The 23580-nt window shown below is 46.2% G+C and overlaps 1 protein-coding gene and 1 long non-coding RNA gene across 2 annotated transcripts in view; one reads left to right on the top strand and one right to left on the bottom strand.

Annotated features, from left to right (window-relative positions):
• STARD7 (StAR related lipid transfer domain containing 7) overlaps positions 1-17089 on the bottom strand; it is a 23591-nt gene extending 6502 nt beyond the window's left edge. Inside the window, exons 1-6 of the mRNA XM_002709561.6 lie at positions 16412-17089; positions 5192-5403; positions 4829-4878; positions 3233-3343; positions 3071-3153; positions 2519-2618 (exon numbers count right to left, since the gene is read on the bottom strand). Of these exons, the coding sequence (XP_002709607.4) occupies positions 2519-2618; positions 3071-3153; positions 3233-3343; positions 4829-4878; positions 5192-5403; positions 16412-16710 (855 nt within the window). The 5' untranslated portion in view covers positions 16711-17089. The remainder of the gene's footprint in view (positions 1-2518; positions 2619-3070; positions 3154-3232; positions 3344-4828; positions 4879-5191; positions 5404-16411) is intronic.
• LOC108176105 (uncharacterized) lies at positions 17089-23580 on the top strand. Its single transcript, XR_001792781.4, has 2 exons — positions 17089-17338; positions 21247-23580. It is a non-coding gene; the product is annotated as an uncharacterized LOC108176105 (long non-coding RNA).

Raw genomic sequence — 23580 nt, 5'->3', positions numbered from 1 at the left:
CATCAATTCATTTAAACTGGCATTCTGATGTGGGATACTGGCTGGCACTGCAAACAGCAGCTTAACCCACTGTGCTGTAACATGCTGGCTCTGCAAGCGTTTTTAATTGCAGATAACCCTTTTTACATTGCAACCTAGTATGCGCGCGCTCTCTCTCTCACACACACACACCTGTGACACCAGAATCCCATATTTAAGTCCTGGCTGCTCCATTTCCTATCCAGCTCCCTGCTAATGCACCAAGGAAAACAGCAGAAGGTGGCTCTAGAATGTGGGCCCCTGCCACCCACACAAAGACCATGATGGAGTTCCTGGTTCCTGACTTTGGCCTGGCCCAGCCCTGGCCACTGTAGCCATTTGGGGAATAAACAGCAGATGGAAAATTTCTCAATATCTCTCTCTCTCTAACTCTGCCTTTCAAATAAATGCATACAAAGACATCTTTAAAAAAAAAAAAAAAAGCTTTGGGGCCAGCACTGTGGCATAGTGGGCTAAGCCTCCACTTGGGGCACTGCCACCCCATATGGGTGCCAGTCTGTGCCCCAGCTACTCCTCTTCTGATCCAGATCCCTCTTAATGGCCTGTAAAAGCAGTGGAAGATGGTTCAGGGACTTGGGTCCCTGCCACCCACATGGGAGAGCCAGATGAAGTTCCTGGCTCCAGTTTTGTTTTTTTTTTAAAGATTTATTTTATTTTTATTTGAAAGTCAGAGTTACACAGAGTGGAGAGGCAGAGAGAGAGAGAGATAGAGGTCTTCCATCTGATGGTTCACTCCCCACTTGACCGCAATGGCCAGAGCTGCGCCGATCCGAAGCTAGGAGCCAGGAGTTTCTTCCGGGTCTTCCACGGGGGTGCAGGGGCCCAAGGACTTGGGCCATCTTCCACAGCTCTCCCAGGCCATAGCACAGAGCTAGATCAGAAGTAGAGCAGCCGGGTCTCAAACCAGCACTCATATGGGATGCCAGTGCTTCAGGCCAGGGCGTTATCCTGCTGCACCACAGCGCTGGCACCCTGGCTCCAGTTTCAAATTGGCCTAGCCCTAACCACTGTGGTCATTTAGGGAGTGATGAAAGAAGATGGAAGATTTCTCTCTAACTCCGCCTTTCAAATAAATAAATAAATCTTTAAAATGGAAATACTTTATTATGTTTATTTTTTAAAAATTTCATTAAATACATCACAGTTTCTTTTAAATTTATTCTTTTTTTCAACTGTTTATAACCCCCACAATTAAAACATTGAGCTCGGGGCCAGCACTGTGGTGCAGTAGGCTAAGCCTCTATTTGTGACGCCCGCATCCCATGAGTGCTAGTTCTAGTCCCGAGTCTTCTCCTTCTGACCCAGCTCTCTGCTAAGGCCTGGGAGGGCAGTGGAGGATGGCCCAAGTGCTTGGGCCCCTGTACCCACGTGGGAGCCCTGGAAGAAGCTCCGGGCTCCTATCAGCTCAGCTCCAGCCATTGCGGTTATTTGTGGGGAATGAACCAGCAGATAGAAGACCTTTCTGTCTCTCCCTCTGTCTCTACCTCTCAAATAAATAAATAAAATCTTTAAAATAAATAAATAAAATATTGCACTAAGTTTAAAGAAATATTCTTTTCAAAGAAAGCTCACAAAATTTTCAAGAAGGCAGAAAGCATTAGTTCAACCCCCCTAATTTCATAGACAAGAAGCACAAATCCAAAAAGGTGTTTGGTGCTCTGCCCACTGTGATAAAATGCTGATGAATGGTACTCACTCTGGTTCTTGAAGGATACCAAGGGTATAGACTCAAGAGCCAGTGGCTATTATCTTCCAATAACTATTCTTTCAGATAAAAGGGACCCAATGGATCATCACTTCTTTGTCCTTGGGGATCCTCCAGATATTATCTCCAAAGCAGGGGTTTCTAAAATAGGGTCCCCAAACTAGCAGCATTAGCCTCTCCCTAGAAATTTTTTTTTAGGATTGATTTATTTATTTGAAAGTCAGAGTTACCGAGAAGGAAGGAAGGAAGGAAGGGGGGGGGGGGGGAGAGAGAGAGAGAGAAATCTTCATCCACTGGTTCACTCTCCAAATGGCCAAATGATTGGGGCTGGGCCAGGCCGAAGCCAAGAGGCAGGAGCTTTTTCTGGGTCTCCCAGGTGGGTGGCAGGGGCTCAGGGACTTGGGCCATTCTCCACTACTTTCTCAGGCACATCAGCAGGGAACTGGATCAGAAATGGAGCAGCCAGGATGCAAACCAGACCTCATGCAGGATGCCAGCACTGCAGGTGGGTGGTTTAACCTACTACATGAGAGCACTGGCCCCCTGAGGATTGTTTTAAAAGCAAATTTCTAAGCCACATCCTAGACCTGCTGAATCAAAAACAGGTTAGGGCCCAGCAATATATTCTAACAAGTTCCACTTGATTCTGACACACCAAGTTTGAGAACCTCTCTCTTTTAACACCGTACCCTCCCCCCAGTTGCAGTAAAAGGCACTCCTTGAGATAACTGTAAAGCTAAGAGCACATTATCTCTTAGATGAAGTAAAACTCACCTCATCAAATGACTTGTGGGGACGGATAACCATCTGGGATTCGTACGATCTGACCCTGACAAATTCCGGAGACTCTGGCACACTAGGGTGCTCCACAGCACTGATGGGGGAAAGGGGAAGCAAACTCTTAGTGATATCTGGATACGAAACAGAGAAGAGAGAGTCCTGAAGAGCTGGCTCCAACTATAAAGGTACTCGGAACAGAGGAGTCACAGAGATGAACGCACACAAACTTCTAAAAGTGAAGTGAGTTCCTCTGGTATTGGCAACATATAGTTCATTAGGCTTTGTGTCAAAGACAACACTTCTTTTTAAAATTACCAACATTAAGGAACCAGTGGAAACTATTTAACAATTGTTCCTGTTGAAAAGTTCACCTCTCTTCAAAATTCAGACAGAGCCCCTCATCTTCAAAGGCTGGACAGATGGGTGCTGGCCACTCGGAAGCCTAGGGGGACTCACCAGGGCCTGAGAACATGCAAACTGACAGACACATAAGGGAGAAGGGCACGGCTGAGGAATTCGGCCAGAGCCACAGGTAGCCACACATACCGTGACACCAACACCATCACGTTGTTTTCCTCATCTACGCTGTACCGCCGAACATAAACGTAATCCCGTGAGTACATTGGATACTAAAGAAACAGAGAGGCAGGATTAGGGTTCTGCATCACAGGACCTGACAGAAGTAAATCTAGAAGTGAAAGCACTCACAGGAAAATGGGTGACCCAGTGAAGAACCTCAGAGCCACTAACCACGTCCCTCTCGATCACCTCCAGCTTGATCACCAGGGCATCCCACTTTTTTCTGTACTCCGTGTCCAGCTGCGCAAAGGAAAAAGACAAGATCAAGATCGCAAACAAAGTGATCTGACCTAACAGTGCCAAAGTGAGAAAAACAGGGCTGTTGACATCTGGTTATTCTTCTCAAGTCCCTTCATATTGGTTAGTATCACTACATTCAAAGTCATTCTTAAAAAAGAAAAGGCAAGCCAAAGAAGTATGTAAGAAAAAATATTGTAATAGACACGTCTGGGGAAAATACAGTTATATAGTGATACAAACATAAGGGTGAGAAAATTCTAAAAAGTATTAAACAGACACCTCACATAAAAAAATCCAAGTAGTGTATTTTTCTTTGAAGTTTCTGGCATCACTAGCAACTGAGGGACTTCAAATTAAGACCAACATCTAAACCAACAAAAATTCAATACAAACTGATGAAATTCAGTGCTTAGGGGAAAGCACACTTGCATATTACCACCAGGTGTTACAATCAACTATTTTTACTAGTTACTGAAAGTCTGAAAAAACAAATGAAAACTCTAGTAAAAAAAAATTTTTGTAGAACTCTGTGTCCACTTCCCTTTTTCACTTTTGTTTTAAACATTTCTCATTATTCCAAAGATGAAGGCAGTTTTGAACAGACACTTTTCATCTTTATTAAATAAATACCTTCACTAGGGAAATGTTCCAGATCAAAAGCGGTTAAAAAGATGTGACCAATAATATAACCCAGATTGGTATCTGTTACCAGAGGAAAATGCTATAAAAGATACTACTGGGCCAATGGATAAAACTGGAATACAAAGAAAAGATTTCACACAAGTAATGTATCAATGTTCAATTAAACAACTTTGATAATGTTACCATTAAGAGACTATGTCTAGTTTCAGGTAATATAAACTGAGGGATTTAGGAATAAAAGACTATGATGTATTAACTTACCCTCAAACTGTTCAGGAAAAAACCAGTAATACCTCATGCAGTGAAGGGGCAGGCATTTGGTCTAGTCCTTAGAGGCTGGGTAACACACTCGTGTCCCACATCAGAGTACCTAAGTTTGATGTTTAGCTCCCAATTTCAGCCTCCTGCCCAGGCAGATCGGGAGGAGGGGACAGCAAATGATGGTTTGGATAGTTGGGTCCCTGCCACCCATGTGGAAGACTGAGTTTCTGGTCCCTGGCTTCAGCTTTACCTCTTACGGCCACATGAGTGAAACAGCACATGACAGCTGTCTCCGTGTTACTCTCTTGCATTAAAATTTGTTTTCAATAAACATTAGTAAAATGTTAAAATATACTCCTCTGTCTGACCTTCCCAACAGTCCTATGAAGGGGCTAGAATTAGTCTCATTCCATGGAAAAGATAATGAAATGTGGTTACCCAGAAGGTACATGATGCAAGAAGATAGGTTGGGAGACAGAGGACGTCTTGAAGTCAACGTCACCTGAATCAGAGAAATTATTCACATGACAGCGGTAACCGGCTTGCCAGGAGGTTCAAATTTGGAGAGAAAAATTAACTCACCTGAACATTGAAGAATTGCCGGGGCGTCACATCTGTGTATGTTCCGAAAACTAGAACGACAAGAAAGAAGAAGGGACGCTGGCCACGCTCCTGTGACCACCTATTCCTGTCACCTCACTGCAGTTCAGCTCTCAGGACTGACAGATCCTACAGGCAGGTTCAGAAACTGCAGGTTATAGTGAGGCAGCAAAATAAGAGATTAAGAGATTATCAATAGCAAGGAAGACACAGTGACGTCTGTCTTCTGGGGAAAGAGAAACAACAAAGAGAACAGTTTAGAGAAGCCAGAAGTATGAGCAACAGATGTCCTATGAGCCGGGGCCACCGTGGAACACACTTGAAAGGCAGTCACGCCAGGCTCACCTCGGTACTGGTAAAGGTGCGTGCCTGCAATTGGGCGGCGCCACAGCTTAAAATGTTTCTTATCCATCACCATCTCCCAGGGTTGCTCTTCTTTGTCTTTCGAATCTTCATTTCCGCTTGTTTGGGATTTCGATTCCGGAGGGTGGCGCTCGACTGCAGAACTCTGAAATACATTTGACATTTCCTCCAACCGTTTCATCTCATTAATGGACCTGAGAGAAAAACAGACACGGTGCACAGAGCTATCAACCCAGTGAAATGAAGCATCCATACAAACAGCTGTATAACAATTGGAATAGGTTTAAAATAGTATTCACAAATAAAATTTTTAAAGGCAGGGGCAGGGCAGGGGCAGGCTTGGCACAGTGGCAAGGACAACACTTGGGACACCCTGTATTCTACTTCTGAGGGTCCAGGCTGAATGCCTGGCTATGGCTCTAATTCCAGTTTCCTGCTGATGTGACCCCTGGGCTCATGTGGCTGGGTCCCTGACACCCACGTTAAAGATCCAGATTGAGTTCCAGGCTTCTGGCTTCAGCCTAATGCAGCTACAGCTGCTGCAAGCTTTTGGGAAGTGAACTAGCAGATAAGAAATCTCTCTTTGCCTTTCAAATAAATCAATACCATTTTTTTTAAAGATGTATTTATGAGGCTGGTGTTGTGGCATAGTAGGCTAAGCCTCTGACTGTGGCACTGGCATCCCATATGGGTGCCAGTTTATGTCCTGGCTGCTTCTCTTCAGATCCAGCTCTCTGCTTGGGAAAACAGTGGAAGATGGCCCAAGTCCCTGGGCCTCTGCACCCATAGGGGAGACACAGAAGAATCTCCTGGCTCCTGGTTTTGTATTGGCCCAGCTCCAGCCATTGCAGCCATCTGGGGAATGAACCAGCAGATGGGAGACCTCTCTGCTGTTTTTCAAATAAATAAATCTTAAAAAAGAAAAAAATTGGCCAGCGCCACGGCTTACTAGGCTAATCCTCCGCCTAGCGGCGCCGGCACACCGGGTTCTAGTCCCGGTCGGGGCACCGGATTCTGTCCCGGTTGCCCCTCTTCCAGGCCAGCTCTCTGTTGTGGCCAGGGAGTGCAGTGGAGGATGGCACAAGTGCTTGGGCCCTGCACCCCATGGGAGACCGGGAGAAGCACCTGGCTCCTGCCATCGGATCAGTGCGGTGCGCCGGCCGCAGCGCGCCGGCCGCGGCGGCCATTGGAGGGTGAACCAACGGCAAAGGAAGACCTTTCTCTCTGTCTCTCTCTCTCACTGTCCACTCTGCCTGTCAAAAAATAAAAAAAAAAAAAAAAGAAAAAAATTATACTCAGTGTAGTGAATAAAAACTGAGTTTCTGGAATTTAAATACTAGTCTAATAATCTTTAACTAGAATCTTAAATTCCTTAACTAGTTTCATTTTTTTAAAGACTTACTTATTTTAAAGTAAAGAGTTACACAGAGAGAGTTAGACAGAGAGTGAGAGAGGTCTTCCATCCACTGGTTCACTCCCCAAATGGCCACAATGGCCAGGGCTGGGTCAGGTCAAAATCAAGAGTCAGGAGCTTCCTCCAAGTCTCCCACGTGGTTGCGGGGGCCCAGGTACTTGGGCCATCTTCTGCTGCTTTCCCAGGCACATAAGCAGACAGCTGGATTGGAAGTAGAGGCCAGATCTTGAACCAGTGCCCACATGGAATGTAGGTATCACAGGCAGCAGCTTTACCCATGAAGTCACAGCACCGGCCTCTAGTTTCTATTTATAAATCTATAAAATGGGGATTAGTAGGCTAAGCCTCCACCTGTGGCACCAGCATCCCAAAGGGGCACCAGTTCTAGTCCCAGATGCTCCTCTTCCAATTCAGCTCTCTGCTATGGCCTGGGAAAGCAATGGAAGATGGCCCAAGTCCTTGGGCCCCCACACCTGCGTGGGAGACCTGGAAGAAACTCCTGGCTCCTGGCTTCGGATACACTTAGCTCTAGCCGTTGTGGTCATTTGGGGAGTGAACCAGTGGATGGAAGACTCCCTTCCTCCCTTTCTCCCTCCCTCTCTCTCTCTCTCTGGCTCTAACTCTCTCTGTAACTCTTTCAAATAACTAAAATAAATCTTTAAAAAAAATAAATCTAAGAGTTTATTTCTGGATTGTCAATTTCATGCCAAGAATCTGTATGTCCATCCTTATGCCAGTACCATAACATCCTCCTTATTGTAGCTTTGTAATTTTTTTTTTTTTTTTTTTTTTTTTTTGGAAAGGCAGAAATACAGAGAGGGGAGAGATAGGGGAAAAATAAAGAGAGAGAGAGAGAGAGAGAGAGAGAGAGAGAGAGAGAATCTCCCACCTGCTGGTTCACTCCCCAAACAGCCACAACGGTCAGGGCTGGGCCAGGCTGCAGCTAGGAGCCAGGAGCTTCTTCTGGGTCTCCCATGTGGTTGCAGGGCCCAACTACTTGACCATTTTCCACTGCCTTCCTAGGTGCATCACCAGGGAACCAGATCAGAAGTGCAACAGTGAGGACTTAACCCAGCGCTGACACTGTAGGCAGAGGCTTAACCTTCTATGACCCGGCACCAGCCCCTGTAATATTTTTGTACAGATTTATTTGAAAGGCAGAGATACAGAGATCTTCTACCTTCTGGTTTACTCCCCAAATGTTCTCAACAACCATGTCTGGGTTAGGCCAATGCCAGAAGCCAGAAACTCCATCCTGGTCTCCCACATGGGAGGCAGGGGCCCAGGTACCTAACCTACCTTCTGCTGTCTTCCTAGTAGGAAGTTGGATTGGAAATAGAGGAGCCAGGACTCAAGTGCCAGCATTACAAGCAGCAATTTAACCCACTGCACCACAAAGCAGACTCTCATAGTGTTTAATTATTTATATTATTTATTTGTAAGGCGGAGTAGGGGGAGAGGGGAAGAAGGAAGGGAGTGGAAGGCAGTGACAGATCTTCCACTAGTTTACTCCTGAAATGCCCCCAACAGTTCAGGCTAGGCCATGCTGAAGCCAGGAGCTAGGAAGTCAATCCAGGTCCCCCACATGAGTAGTAACGACCCAACTACTTAAGCCATCACTGGCTGATTCCTAGGGTGCACATGAGTAGGAAGCTGGAATCAGCAAAACCAGGACTCAAACCCAGCCACTCCAACACAGGATATGGATGCCCCAAGCAATGTCTTAACGGCCAAACGCCTGCCCCTGCAATAAGCTTTTAATCAAGAAAGGTGAGTCTTCATGGGATGTGGTACACAGCAAGGTTAAGTCACTGTACGGAGAGTGTGTTCAAGTCCTGGTTGCTCTGCTTCTGATCCATCTTACAACTAATGTGCCTGGGAAGGCAGAAGAATATGGCCCAAGTACTTGGGCCCCTGTCACTCATGTGGGAGTCCAGGATGGAGTTCCTGGTCCTGCTTTCAGCCTGGCCCAGACCTGACTGTTACAACCACTTGGGGAGTACACCAGTAGACTGAAGCTCGCTCTCTCTCTCTCGCTCTCTCTCTCTCTCTCTCTCTATCTCTCTATCGTTCTGCCTTTGAATAAATGAATAAACCTTTTTAAAAAAAAGAATGGTGAGTCCTCCAATTTTGGTATTTTCCAATCAAGACTGTTTGGATTATTCTGAGTCTCATCTCTGAGTATTAGAATTTGTTTTCTTCTGCAAAATAACCTGCTAGGATTTTGATAAGAATCGCAATGAATTTTGCAGATAAAATGAGTTAACAATATTAAGTGTTCCAATATGGGGCCGGTGCTGTGGCATAGAAGCTTAAGCCTCCGCCTGCATCATCCAACATCCCATATGGGTGCTGGTTTGAGTCCTGGCAGTTCCACTTCCAATCCCACTCCCTGCTAATGCACTTGGGAAAGCAGCAGAAGATGGCCCAAGTATGTGGGCCCCTATACCCATGTGGGAGACCCAGAAGAAGCTGCTGGCTCCTGGTTTCAGCGTGGCATAGCCCCGGTCATTATAGCCAATTTGGGCAATGAACCAGCAGATGGAAGATCTCTTTCTCTGTTTCTGGGTTTCCTTTGTAATTCTTTCAATTAAATAAATAAATCTTTAAAAAATAGTGTTCCATCCATGGACACCATATGTCTTCCCACTTGTTTAAGTCTTCTTTATTTTTTTAAAGATTCATTTATAGTAAAAAAAAAGATTTATTTATTGATTTGAAAGGCAGAGTGACAAAGAGAGATCTACTGACTGCTGGGTCACTCCCCAAATTTTTTTTTTTTTTTAAGATTTATTTATTTATTTGAAAGGCAGAGTTACACAGAGAAAGAGAGAGAGGTCTTCCATCCGCTGGTTCACTCCCCAACTGGCTGCAATGGCTGGAGCTGCGCCAATCCAAAGCCAGGAGCCAGGAGCTTCTTCCAGGTCTTCCATGCAGGTGTAGAGGTCCAAAGACTTGGGCCATCTTCCACTGCTTTCCCAGGCCATAGCAGAGAGCTAGAAAGGAAGTGCAGCAGCTGGGACTCAAACCGGCACAGATATGGGATGCCAGCACTGCAGGTGGTGGCTTTACTTGCTACACCAAAGCGCCGCCCCCCCCCCCCCAAATGGTTTTAACACCTGGGGTTGAGCTAGGCTGAAGCCAGGAACCAGAAACTCCACAGGGTCTCTCATATGGGTGGCAGGCACTCGCGTATTTGAGGTGTCACCTGCTGTTTCCCTGGTCCACTGCAGGAAGTTGGATCAGAACCAGAGTAGGTAGGACTCCAGCTGGCATTCTGCTAAGGGATGCAGGCATTCTAAGCTATGGGTTAACACTGAGCTACAATGCCCTCGCCTATGTCTTCTTTAATTTCTTTCAGTCTTTTAGAGGTAGTGTTGTGGCACAGCAGGTTAAGCTGCCACCTGCAACACCGGCAGTCCTGGCTGCTGCACTTCCCATCCAGCTCCCTGCTGAAGGCCTGGCAAAGAGCAGAAGGTGGCCCAAGTGCTTAGGGCACTGTTCCCACGTGAGAGACCTGGAAAAAGCTCCTGGCTTTGACCTGGCCCAGCTGTTGTGGCCATTTGGAGAGTGAGCCAGTGGATGGAAGACCTCTGTCTCTTCCACTCTCTAACTCTGCCTTTCAAAAAAAATAAGCAAATCTTTAAATTAAAAGTGGAGGAGGCAACACTGTGGTGTAGGGGGCAAAGACGCCATCATCCCAAATGGGCAATGGTACGAGACCTAGTGGCTCCACTTCCGATCCAGCTTTCTGCCATGGCCTGGGAAAGCAGTAGATAATGGCCCAATTGCGTGGGCCCCTGCATCCACATGGGAGACCCTGAAGAAGCTCCTGGCTCCAGACTGGCCCAGCTCTGGCCTTTGCGGTCATTTGGGGAGTACACCAGTGGCTGAAGATTCTTTCTCTCTCTCTCGCTCTCTTTCTGCCTCTCAAATAAATAAATCTTTAAAAAGAGAGAGAGAGAGAGAGAGAGAGAGAGAGAAAGAGAGAGGCCGGCACTGTGGCACAGCGGGTTAATGCCCTGGCCTGAAGCGCCGGCATCCCATATGGGTGCTGGTTCGAGATCCGGCTGCTCCACTTCTGATCCAGCTCTCTGTTATGGCCTGGGAAAGCAGTAGAAGATGCTCCAAGTCCCTGGGCCCCTGTACCCACATGGGAGGCCCAAAGAAGCTCTTGCCTCCTGGCCTCAGATTGGCACAGCTCCGGCCATTGCGGCCAAGTGGGGAGTGAACCATTGGATGGAAGACCTACCTCTCTCTCTCTGCCTCTCCTCTCTCTGTGTAACTCTGACTTTCAAATAAATAAATCTTTAAAAACAAATAAGAAAAAGAAAATTGTTTCACCCTTTAAAAGAGTCTTAAATTAAAAGTTGCAAAACAAATTCACAGTTGGCATTGCAAACTGGTTAAGTACAGAAATAGTGATGGAACCTTTGAGTACACAATAAAATCTTGAAGAAAAGAAAGCAAAAGCAAAACGACAGCTAGATGTGTCCAGAGAACAATTCAGTCATCACGTGGCATCAATTATGGCATTTTTTAGGGTGAGCAGAGCATCCTTGCATAGTAAGTAAGCAGCACTCCTCAGTGTCATTCTTATCACATTATAAAGACAGGCAAGGCCGGCGCCGCGGCTCACTAGGCTAATCCTCCGCCTAGCGGCGCCAGCACACCGGGTTCTAGTCCCGGTCGGGGCGCCGGATTCTGTCCCGGTTGCCCCTCTTCCAGGCCAGCCCTCTGCTGTGGCCAGGGAGTGCAGTGGAGGATGGCCCAGGTGCTTGGGCCCTGCACCCCATGGGAGACCAGGAAAAGCACCTGGCTCCTGGCTCCTGCCATCGGATCAGCGCGGTGCGCCGGCCGCAGCGCGCCGGCCGCGGCGGCCATTGGAGGGTGAACCAACGGCAAAGGAAGACCTTTCTCTCTGTCTCTCTCTCTCACTGTCCACTCTGCCTGTCAAAAAAAAAAATAAAAATAAAAAAATAAAAAAAAAAAAAAGAAAAGAAAAAAAAAAGACAGGCAAAAATATTTCCACTGGTGGAATATCTTATTAAAATATCAGGGTGGGGCCGGTGGTGTGGCGTAGCGGGTAAAGCCGCCGCCTGCAGTGCCAGCATCCCATATGGGCGCCAGTTTGAGTCCCGGCTGCTCCACTTCCGATCCAGCTCCCTGCTATAGCTGGGAAAGCAGTGGAAGATGGCCCAAGTCCTTGGGCCTCTGCCCCCACGTGGGAGACCCGGAAGAAGCTCCTGGCTCCTGGCTTCGGATCGGTCCAGCTCTGGCCATTGCGGCCCATTGGGGAGTGAACCAGCAGATGGAAGACCTCTCTCTCTCTGCCTCTCCTTCTCTCTCCGTGTAACTCTTTCAAATAAATAAATAAATATTTTTTAAAATATCACGGCTCATACAAGAAATTACATAGTCAGTAAGGTTTTAAGAAAATTAATGACTATCATTGACAAACTTCTAAGACCCAAGGTGACACAGAGCTTCCGACCTACTCCTATATCAGGCTCTCCTATATAATTAAAGATCACTAGGTGGCTTTGATTTAAAATTATGAGGCTAAGTCCCTGAAGAGGGATGGATAATCATTTGTGAAGGCATGACATTCACTCCTTGAACAGCACAGTACAAATGCTGGAGCAAGACTGCATCACAAAAATGTAAATGATTAATACTGCTATTCTGTCCCAAAGTTTAAGCGTCCTTGAAAGGTCTCAACTTCTAAACGCTAACATGATAGACATGCTTAGTATACAGGAACATGGTGACTCATTATCATCTATGTGGAGACAAACAGAGCCTCTCACTATACACCCTTTAGCCTGCTGTGCCAAATCTTGTTTGGGTGGCATGGGTGACTAAACCTTCACAACTAAGAGACTTAGCTAACAAGGAGAGGAATGAAGGACAAAAGAGATTATTCCCAAAATAGTAATGAAATGAGCAGATTAGCAAAAGGATGAAGCAAAGACAGTCAGTGCTTCCCTCTCTTTGAAAGGAAAATCATTACAATATTTGAGACAGGTTGGAGTGAAAGCTATGGAAACTGGAGGCACCCAACAAAGGATAGTGTTCAGCACATCTAGGGGTCCTGCCCCTCAGCACAGGGCTTGCTACAAGGCTCCAAAATGACTCAAATAAAGCCATTCCCACAAGCAGGAATTTCAGTAAGACAAATGCCTCACTTCCCAGCATCCCTCCCCCAAATTTCAAACTGATGTCACAGTCAGGGATTCTCATGTGCTACTGAGAGAGAACACACCTAGAAACACCAACTAGTTCGCGGCAATAATACCCTGGAAGACAGAAATGGGAAAAAAGCCAGCTTTCCTTATGAAACTTTATTGGCACATACTCCAATTTCTAGAGCAATGAACTGTAACTTTAAAAAAAAAAAAAAAAAAAGAAGAGGTTAATGGAACATTTTCTCCCAGCCTTTATTTCTTAACATCCTTCCTCTTTTTGTTCCTATAATTTTTTTTTTAACTGTTCCAAAGCAATCAAATTGTACGGCTGTATTTTTCCATAAGATTTGCCTTGGGCTCACAGAATGCCAACAAGCACCAAAAATAGTATTGAAGCTATTTTGTTCGACTGTTTAATTGAAGCCAACTGGTAAGAATACTAGAGCAAGTATTAACAGATCTGGTTTCTACATCTGGCCTCAGCAGCAGGTCAAAATCACTTTGTACAGATAACTACTTCTCTTGGATTTTCTTGCTGTTGCATGATCTGTAAGATCCTATTTGGTAGAGATGTTCTTACAAAAAAGCCAGGTTACTGTTTTTCATTCTGAATGGAAACTCTATTGGAGTGTTATTTACATAAGAAAATCTCAAGCCACTTTAAGGCATACATTCAAGAAGACACCCTGAACACTCCATCCCTTGTCTAACCAGGACACCAGGACAAGTGGGTACAGAAACAGCAGAGATAAGCCAAAGGCTGTGATTTAGGGGCCATGTGACAATCATGTTCTTCTTCCATCAAGAATGACAGAAATGCATTTGACCTGAGACATACATCTAACTGTGCTCCATTCTCAAAGCTACTCCAAATCATCTCATAAAATAAAATTTAGTAATGTTCTAAAGTGTCCACCTCAGTAGTGTTTAAGCAAACAGAATACTTAAACACCAAGCAAAAACTTAATCTGTGCTCAGAATGTTTTACCCAATAAAATGTAAACATGACAAGCTATCAAAGTCCTAAGGAACTATAGTACAACCAAGATCTATAAGGAGGCTTTGAAATGTTCATGGAAAATGGAATTTAGAAAATGAGCTTATTTCAGTGCAAAAAAGTTCTCAAATCCATACAGTTTTTTGTAAACACATTTTCCATGAACTTTTTGAAGATCCCTCAGGGCTGACTTGCCTATCAAGGTGACAGATGTGTTAAGACCCTTCCAGATGGACAATTTGATCAAATTTTAAGTATATGAACTGGACAGCAGTGTCAAATGAAGGCCTTGACTCTAACAACCTGAGGAAGGTCAAGAGGCAGCTGTCAGTGTTCTCACTGACCTTCATCTAAACTCTGGAAATTCCAAAACTGCTTAACCCAGAACAATGGTTCTTTAATTGGTTTAGAACCAAGAGTACTGGGGCCAGCGTGTGGCTTGGCAGGTTAAGCCTCTGCCTGCGACACCAACATCCCATACAGGCGCCAGTTCATGTCTCAGCTGCTCCACTCTGATCCAACTCCCTGCTAATGTCCTGGAAAAAGCAGCAGAAGATGGCCCAAGCGTCTGGGCCCCTGCCACCCACGTGAGAGACATGGATGAAACTCCCAGCTTCAGTTTGGCCCAGCCCTGGCCCTTGCAGCTATTTGGGGAATGAACCAGTGGGTGGAAGATGTCTCTCCTCTCTCTGTAACTCTTTCAAATAAATAAATCTTTTTTTAAATTAGGATTCATTTGTTTATCTGAAAGGCAGAGGCACAGAGAGGCAGAGGCACAGAGAGAGAGAGGTCTTCCATCCTCTGGTTCACTCCCCAAATGGCTGCAACAGCCAGAGCTGGGTTGATCTGAAGCCAGGAGCCTGGAGAGTCTTCCAGGTCTCCCATGTGCATGCAGGGGCCCAAGGACTCAGGCCATCTTCCACTGCTTTCCCAGGCCATAGCAGAGAGCTAGATTGGAAGTGGAGCAGCCGGGACTTGAACTGGTGCCCATATGGGATGCCAGCACCACACGTGGCGGCTTTACCCGCTATGCCACAGCACCAGCCCCCAAATAAATAAATAAATGTTAAAAAAAAAAAAAGTTTTCTTTCCAGGGTCAGCTTTGTGTAAGCCCACCGCTTACAGCGATGCTGGCATCCCACATCACAGCACTGGTTCAAGTATGGGCTGCTCTGCTTCCAATTCAGCTCCCTGCTAATGTGCTTGGGAAGGCAGAGAAAGATGGTCCAAGTACTTGGGCCCTTGCCACCCATACTGGAGACCTGGATGAGAGCTTCTGGCTCCTGGCTTCGGTCTGGGCCAGCCCCAGCCATTGCAGTCATTTGAGGAATGAACCAGCAGATGGAAAAACCTCTTTCTCTGTCACTCTAGCTTTCAGACAAATAAATCTTTAAAAAAAAAAAAAAAAAAGCTTTCCATTATTTTATTTCTCACATCTGGGAATATTTGATTAGAACAAATGGGCAAGTAGCAAAGAATGCTAACAAAAACTAGGCAGAGTAACTATCATCTTTAATATCTTGCCTTTTTAATGAGTGAGGGTGCTTGTGGTTATGATTTTAAACTGCCTCTACAAGTCGCCTTTCTTGCCAGGTGAGGTAGTCCCAGTTCTCAGGATAGACTTGTATTTACCCACAATTCATAAGGTTGTACAGCTGGCATCTGGCTGCTGCACTTCCCACATGGCCACGGTATAAATTTTATTGAGGTATTTCCATTTTTAACCTAACAAAAAATGTGGACTAACAGGTTGTCTCCCTGTTAAAGAAATACCTAGAACAGACCCACTCATTTGAGATCTATCTGGGGGAGGAGGCTGTCCCTCATTCCTAAAATCACAGTTGTAGATTAGAGTGGAGTGTTTGTGTGGAAGGGAGTCACCATTTAAGGATGCCTGTTAAAAAGAAAATGCATTTTAAAACAGGGGCTAAAGAAAAAAAAAATTCCCCACGAGATTAGCTACCAAATGCAATCAACGATACTGGGCTTTTCAAGAGCAAGTTCAGAATCTTAACAACACAGTGTCCCCCAAAGTTCCAGGTACAACAGCACAAACCTGACCTAATTCTTAACAGTTTAAAAGGTCTGGGCTACTGATCTGTGCAAGCAGGGCAAAATCCTTCGCAGCCTCTTAATTCTGTCACACCGGCAGAGTGACAGAGCGCTCTGCGGGCGTCTCTCACAAGGCCTGCCTCCCATCTGGAGTGCAGTCATTCCAAAACTGCAGACCTACACCGCAGATCGGGATGAAAATCTGTTGTGGATCCGCGCCTTTCCAGGCGTGTTAAAGATCATGTGGACAATGGCCTCGCTGTCTCCCATAGCGAATTGCAATCTCGTTCCGTGGAAGTGTCACGCTCCCCACTGTGGTCTCCCTCCTACCCTCACCCACGCTTCCAGTTCGTATTTCTACCCCGACAAAACAATAAACAACCCGGTTTGCTAAGTCAGGTTTAACCTACAGCACGCCACTTAAAGGACCACAGGGCATCGGGCGGCGCTGACCACCGGGCAGCCTCCAGGGTTCACAAGTTCCAACTCCCTGCCCCAGCCGACCCCCAACCCCACCGCCCAGGCACCAGCGACCACGCCGGCGGGCCCACCTCTGCAACTCCTCCTCCTGGATCCTCTCCTCGTCCCACACGAAGACACCGGCGAGCGCCGCCATCAAGGCAGAGGCATGGCCGGGGCGGCCGCGCAGCCGGCGCCACAGGCGTCCGAGGAGGACGCAGCGCGAGCTGTCCGAGTAGAGGCGGCCGTAGAGCTGCGCGATCTGCTGCGCGCGCCGCACGCGCAAGCCCGTCACGAAGCGGCACTGATTGGCCAGCAGGCCCAGCAGGCCCCCGCCCCGCGCGCCCGCCAGCCAGGCCGCCAGGGAGGCCGGCGGCCTCCGCGGGAACATGTCGCCGGCCCCGCTGTCCGCCGCGAGCCAGGAGCACGGGCGTGCACAGGCAGCCGTCCGCCGAGTCCCCCTAGCTAGCGGGCCCCGGGCGCGTCTCACGGTCCCGCGGCCAGGAGCCGCCTCTCATCTCTCTGCAGCCACCGCTGGAGGAAGAGTCCCCTCGGGAGACAGAGTGGCCCGTGGCAGCCGCTGCAGGTGATGGCCCTGCGACTGCTGCATGAGGAGCCCTCTGGCTCCTCAGCGTCGCCCAGGGGACATCTGGGGCCGTGGTGCAGGACGCGCGGGAAGCGGCGAGGCGGGAGGCCCTAGCCGGGCAGTAGGCAAGGTCCTCGGCGTTCCGTGTCCGCCACACGCGCCGCTAGCTCGCAACCTACTCTTGGTCTCCGCTGCTCGGGCACTGATTGGACGCGGCCTGTGCTTCCGAGTGCTTATTGGCGCTTCCAAGTGCTCGTCACCTCGCGCTCCCACCCCTTCGCGCCGCGCGCTGAGGCCGCCCACCAGCAAGGTAGGTGGCGCCGCGGCGAGAGCCAGTCAAGGGCGCCTGGGAGAGTGACCCTCGGGACCCTGCCGCCGCCGCCGCCGCCATTTCGGACCGCCCCGACCCCGCCCCTCGGAGGGGCGCGACCAGGTGCCTGTTAGAATCTTGCTGGGTGTTCAGTTCTGAGGGGCGGGGTCCGTCTCCCCAATTTCTAGTGAGAGGCCAGGTAGGGGTGGCGCTTGCAGGGCGCTGGGAGCATCCCGGGCTGGGGTGGGGGCGGTGGTGACGTCTCCGAGGACCCCACTCAGGCCTGGCGGGGATTGGCATCCAGACCTGGCTCTGCCTCCCCGCCCGGAATATCCCCGGCGCCGAAGTGGTTCCGCAGGATGAGGATCGGGGTTCTGAGCACTCATCTCTGGCGCTTGGAACCCCGCGGCCAGAGAGGGCACCGGACACATCCTGAGGGCGCAGGACACGGCACAGCCAGCCGGCCACGTGGGCAGGTGGCCTGGCGCAGTTTGAAAATGCGGAAGAGCCCTGTGGCAGGCAGGAGGAGGATCGTGGCTGCCCCTCGCCTGCTGACCCAAGGTGACAGCGTAGGACTGTAAACAAGTTTCTTAAAACTTGCCTGGAATCACACATGCGCAGACTGGCCCAGTGGTTTCCAAGGGTGTTGAGTTACTCTTCTGTATCCAGCCACGTTGAAACACAATTGCTGGGTTTCCAAAACGAAAACCTGGCAATACATTGTTTCCCTGTGTTTTTTTTTTTTTTTAACAGTTGTAATTTAAGTATTATATTGACAAACAAACAAAAAAATACGGTAAAAAAGGGTTTCTTGGTATGAAAGGGACTGTGCTTGTTTCAAGGTATTTGGGGATTTTATGGTACCTATAGGTTTGTGCAAGTGTAGATGTTCTTAATAAAAGTAGATATTTCTCCAAAGAGAGAAAAAAATGTTGTTTTGCTGAGTGCTGAAATTTAGGTCTTTCTTGCCCTGGATATTAGAGGTTGGTTTTGGTGTCTAGCAGGTGAGGAGAAATGTGACAGTAGTATCTGACAGCTTTGTTGAGCCAGGCTTTCTTTTAAGTTGGTGAGGTGGTGCCTGGTGGGGAGGTACCTTCCCTGCCCGTCCTCTTCCCTGGATTTAAAAGAGCTATTGAGGCTTGCGCAAGCCCGTGCCCACCCATGGTTTGGGGTTGCTATCCGCCTCATAGAGCAAAGTGGAGGGTTTGTTCTCTGGGAAGACAAAGTTGTCTTCTCTGACAAAGCCTCCTACACAGCGGCTTGGGCAGTCGCTGGAGTTCCAGGGCCGACTGAGGCCTGCTGAGGCAAGGTGTCCAGTCGAGGCGGAGAGAAAATACTGTGGTGGCAACTTGGAAATCAGAACCTGCCTACAGAACTCAGCCTGGGTTCCATGTGAAAAGGGAATTAAGAAGAGAAAAGTGTGCGGGGGCCAGGCCCTCTGGCTCATGGGTTAATCCTTTGCCTGTAGTGCTGGTATCCCATATGGGCGCTGGTTCTAGTCCCAGTTGCACCACATCTGATGTGGCTCTCTGCTGTGGCCTGGGAAAGCAGCAGAGGATGCCCCAAATCCTTGAACCCCTGCATCCACGTGGGAGACCTGGAAGAAGCTTCCGGTTCCTGGCTTCGGATCAGCCCAGCTCTGGCCATTGCAGCCATGTGGGGAGTGAACCAGCAGATGGAAGACCTCTCTCTCTGTTTCCTCACTATCTGTAACTCTACCTCTCAAATAAATAAATAAAAATCTTAAAAAAAAAAAAAAAATGGGGGGGGGGGCGGCGCTGTGGCGCAGTGGGTTAATGCCCTGGCCAGAAGCACCGGCATCCCATATGGGCGCCTGTTCGAGACCTGGCTACTCCACTTCCAATCCAGCTCTCTGCTATGGCATGGGATAGCAGTGGAGGATGATGGCCCAAGTCCTTGGGCCCCTGTGCCCCCATAGGAGACCTGGAAGAAGCTCCTGGCTTCAGATCGGTGCAACTCCAGCCATTGTGGCCAATTGGGGAGTGAACCATTGGATGGAAGACCTCTCTCTCTCTTTCTCTCTCTCTAACTCTAACTCTAACTCTGATTTTCAAATAAATAAATAAATCTTAAAAAGAGGGAGAGAGAAAAGTGGGCAGTCTAGTTGTCTAGTGGCGCTTTACTTTGTTTTTCAAAACAAAGTCCCGGGAACTCCCGCTGAGCCCCTCTCATTTGTCTGTCAAAAGAAGGCTATGTGGGGAAGCACTGATTCTTCCTCCTTCCTTTCACAGCTAAGATTTTGTTTTTGAAAGAATAGTATTCTGTTTCTGCGCATTCCTGTGAGATCGCCTTCAATTTAAAACCTCGGTTCTCGCGCCATTCTATCACTTCATTTTTTCGGGTCCTAACAGTGCCTTCTAGCATGACATCCTTTCAAATCCATTATCACAAACTTAGTTCACCAGTGTATCCCTAGAACAATGCTGAAAATTCTGTTTACTCTTTTTTTTTTTAAAGCTTTATTTACTTGAAAGGCAGAGAGACTGAGAGAGAGAGCTTTCATCCACTGGTTCACTCCCCTAAATGGCTGTAATGACAGGGGCTGGACCAGGCCAAAACCAGGAGCTAGGAGCTTCTTCCTGGTCTCCCATGTGGGTGCAGGGGCCCTAGTACTTGCCCTACTGCTTTCCCAGGCACATTGGCAGGGAGCTGGATGGGAAGTGGAGCAGCTGAAACTCAAACTGGTGCCCATGTGGGATGCCAGCACTGCAGGCAGAGGCTTAACCTGTGTCACAGTGCTGGTCACCAAAAGAAATCATAAAAAAGTAGGAAATTTTATATTTTTCCCTTACTTGTCTATATCCCCACAAAACTTTAAACTAATGAAATATGTTTACAGTATAAGCTCTTTTCCTCTTCTGTTATACACTGATATACACAAAATAGAAATTTAAAACTTTTTAAAATTTCTGTGTTCATTAGTTTTTTTGTTTGTTTGTTTGTTTTTGACAGGCAGATTTAGACAGTAAGAGAGAGAAAGAGACAGAAAGGTCTTCCTTCCATTGGTTCACCCCACAAATGGCTGCTACAGCCGGTGTGCTGCGCCAATCCAAAGCCAGGAGCCAGGCACTTCCTCCTGGTCTCCCATGTGGGTGCAGGGCCCAAGCACTTGGGCCATCCTCTATGCCTTCCCGTGCCACAGCAGAGAGCTGGACTGGAAGAGGAGCAACTGGGACAGAACCGGCGCCCCAACTGGGACTAGAACCCGGGGTACTGGCGCCGCAGGCGGAGGATTAGCCAAGTGAGCCACGGCGCTGGCCCATTATTTTCTTTCAGTATTTTTTCTGGACTGTGTTTTCCTTTCCATTATTAGTGTACATTAGAACAGTAACATGCATGTATCAAATGTCAATAAATAGTAAGGATAAAAATTTCTTAGATATAATGGACATAGTAATAATATAATAATTCATTAGACATAATGAGATAGACAGTACTGATAGTTCTTTTAAATTAATATATAATATATTAATTATATAATTATATATAAAAATTATAATAATATAATTCATTAGATATAATGAGATAGACAGGACTGATAGTTCTTTTAAATTAATATAAAATAATATGTTAATTATATAATTATATATAAAATTATAATAATATAATTCATTAGATATAATGAGATAGACAGGACTGATATTTCTTTTAAATAATATTCGTTGAATATTACTTGTATCTAGGCTAAAAAATAAAGTGTAAATCACTAGATATTTTCTAATTTTTCATTTTTATTGATGTAGCACCAAGAAAACTCACTCCCCTAAATAAATATTGGTAATGAAAGATGATTCCTTAAATTCTGTGTGCGTGTGGCACATTGTTCTGTTGTCAACTTGGTCAAGCTGCATATTACCCAGAATTCCCTTCCATATAATACAAGTCTTGTATGAGATTTGGGAGGCAGAGGGAAGCATTACTTTGAAACTTTGTGGTCAGATGGGATAGGCAAACACAGAGGTAACTGGTGGGTCCTAGCTTGTTCTCACTGTCTTTTGCTCTGCTTCCAGGGCTTCTTCCTGTCCATGGCCCTAATGACAACAAGGGTCCCAGCCTCAGCACCTGGCTACAGACCCGCAGAGGCAACAGCTTCTCACAGCTTCCCATGACTTTCCAGCTCCTGGTCCTCAGCTCAGGAAGTCAGCTGGACTCCCCTTGGGTCCCCCTGCCCGTGCTGCAGAGCGGACAGTTAGTCAAGGCAGCACACTGGGCAGAGGTTCACCGACACAGGCATGCTGTGAGGCATTCTGTTGCCATCACTCCGAACAGGTCCCTGGGCCCCTGCGTAGCCAGTGCCTTTCCCAAGCACCATTGATTGGCCTCTCACTGTAGTTTTACCTTTGCTTTGAATTCCATGTGAATGAAATCATGTAGGATGTATGTTATATCTGGCTCCTTTCTCTTGAAATAATGCTTTTGCAATTCTTCCATGTTATTGTGTGTTTCAGAAATTTGTTCCTTTTTATTGCTTAGTATTCTGTTGAATGGATACACTGACATTTGTGCATCCCTTGAATGTATATTCCTGTTGTTTCCAGTTTGGGCTGCTGTAAATATTCCCATAGGCGTCTTTGGAGTAAACACCTAGAAGAGGAATTGCTAGATTGTGTAAGTGTTTGTTGAACCTTTTACGACATTGCTGTTGTCCAAAGTAGTTGAACCATTTTGTATTCCCAGCAGCAGCAGCAGCCGTGTATGAGAACTCTGGTTATTTTAGATTCTTGCCAGTACAGGCACACCTCGTTTTAGTGTGCTTTGCAGATATAACCGATGGAAGGTTTGGGGCAACTTTGTCTCAAGCTTGTCTAGGGGCACCATTTTTCCCTCAGCCCAGATGATCTTCAGCATGATTTAGCAATAAAGTGTTTTTCAGTTAAGGTATATACATTGTGTTTTAGACATAATACTATATTGTACACTTAACAGACCAGGAAGTGGTATAGTGTAAACATCACGTTTATATGCACTGGGAAGCTTGCATTATTGCCATATTCACTTTATTGCAGTGGTCTGGAACCCAGCCCACACCATGCCTGAGGTATGCCTGTACTTGGTATTGCCAGTCCTCAGTGTAGCCATTCTCAAAGTGTATAGTGGTAGCTCTTTGTGGTTTTAATTTGCACTTCCTTGTTAACACATCATGTTAGCATCTCTTCATGTGCTTACTGAACATTTGAACATTTGTATGTCTTTTGTGACTTGTGTTTTGAAATATTTTGCCCATTTTAAAATTTAACAAAATTTTGTAATTTAAATTTTGTATTCTGGGTCCACACCTTTTGTTAGGTAAATATCTGGCAAATATTTTCTCTGATTCTGGGCTTGCTTTTTCATTCTCCTAATTATAAAGCATAAGTATTTGATTTTGATAAAGTCCAATGTATCAAGTTTTTAGTGGTTTATGTCCTAAGAAATCTTTGCTTGTCCAAATGTCACAAAGATTTCCTCTAGAAGTTTTATGGTTTTCACTGTCATGCTTATGTCAATGGTGCACTGTGAGTTAATTTTTGTGTACCTTGTCAGGTAAGGATTGGGATTCCCCTTACCCCTTAGATATCAAGGTATTCTAGCACTTGTTGAAAAATTATCCTTTCCTCCCATTAAATAACTTGGTACCATTGTTAAAACTCAGTTGCCCAAACCTGTGTGGGCCTATTTCAATACTCTAGTCTATTTCATTGATCAATATGTCTGTCCTTATGCCAGTACCACACAGTCTCGATTAATGTAGCTGTAAATTAAGTGTTGAAATCAGTAAGTGTAGGTCTTCCAATTTGGTTCCTAGTTTGCAGAATTATTTTAGTTATTCTGGAAGGCAGCTATGCTTACCTCCATAGCACCAATGCCAATTGTTTTAGTTATTCTGAGTTCTCTGTCTTTCCATATAAATTTTAGAATCACCTTGTCAATTTCTACAAAAATGCCTCATGAGATTTTGATTGGGATACATTGACTCTGAATATTTGGGGAGAATTGATATCTTAACAATATGGAATCTTCAGAATCCATGAACAGCATATAGTTCTCTATTCAATTACTTAAATCTCTTCATTTCTCATAGCAATGTTTTTCAGCTTTCAATGTTTAATATTTACAGGCCTTGTAAATATTTTGTTAAATTTATCCCTACGTATCCCAATTTTAATGCTATTACAAATATATTTTAAATTCCAAATTTTAATTCTTCATTGCTAGTGTATAGAAATACACTTGTCTTTATGTTGACTTCGTATCCTGCAATTGCTAAACTTACTTATTCATTCTTGTAGCTTATTTTTGTAGATTCCTTATAACTTTTTACATACATGCTCATGTTTTATGCAAATAAAGACCGTTTTACCTCA

The sequence above is a fragment of the Oryctolagus cuniculus genome, chromosome 2 (assembly GCF_051225735.1).
Source record: "Oryctolagus cuniculus isolate XC-2025 breed Fujian yellow rabbit chromosome 2, ASM5122573v1, whole genome shotgun sequence".
Classification (NCBI taxonomy): Eukaryota; Metazoa; Chordata; class Mammalia; order Lagomorpha; family Leporidae; genus Oryctolagus; species Oryctolagus cuniculus.
Note: the sequence above shows the minus strand (reverse complement) of the source record. Positions and strands in the feature narration are given on the sequence as shown.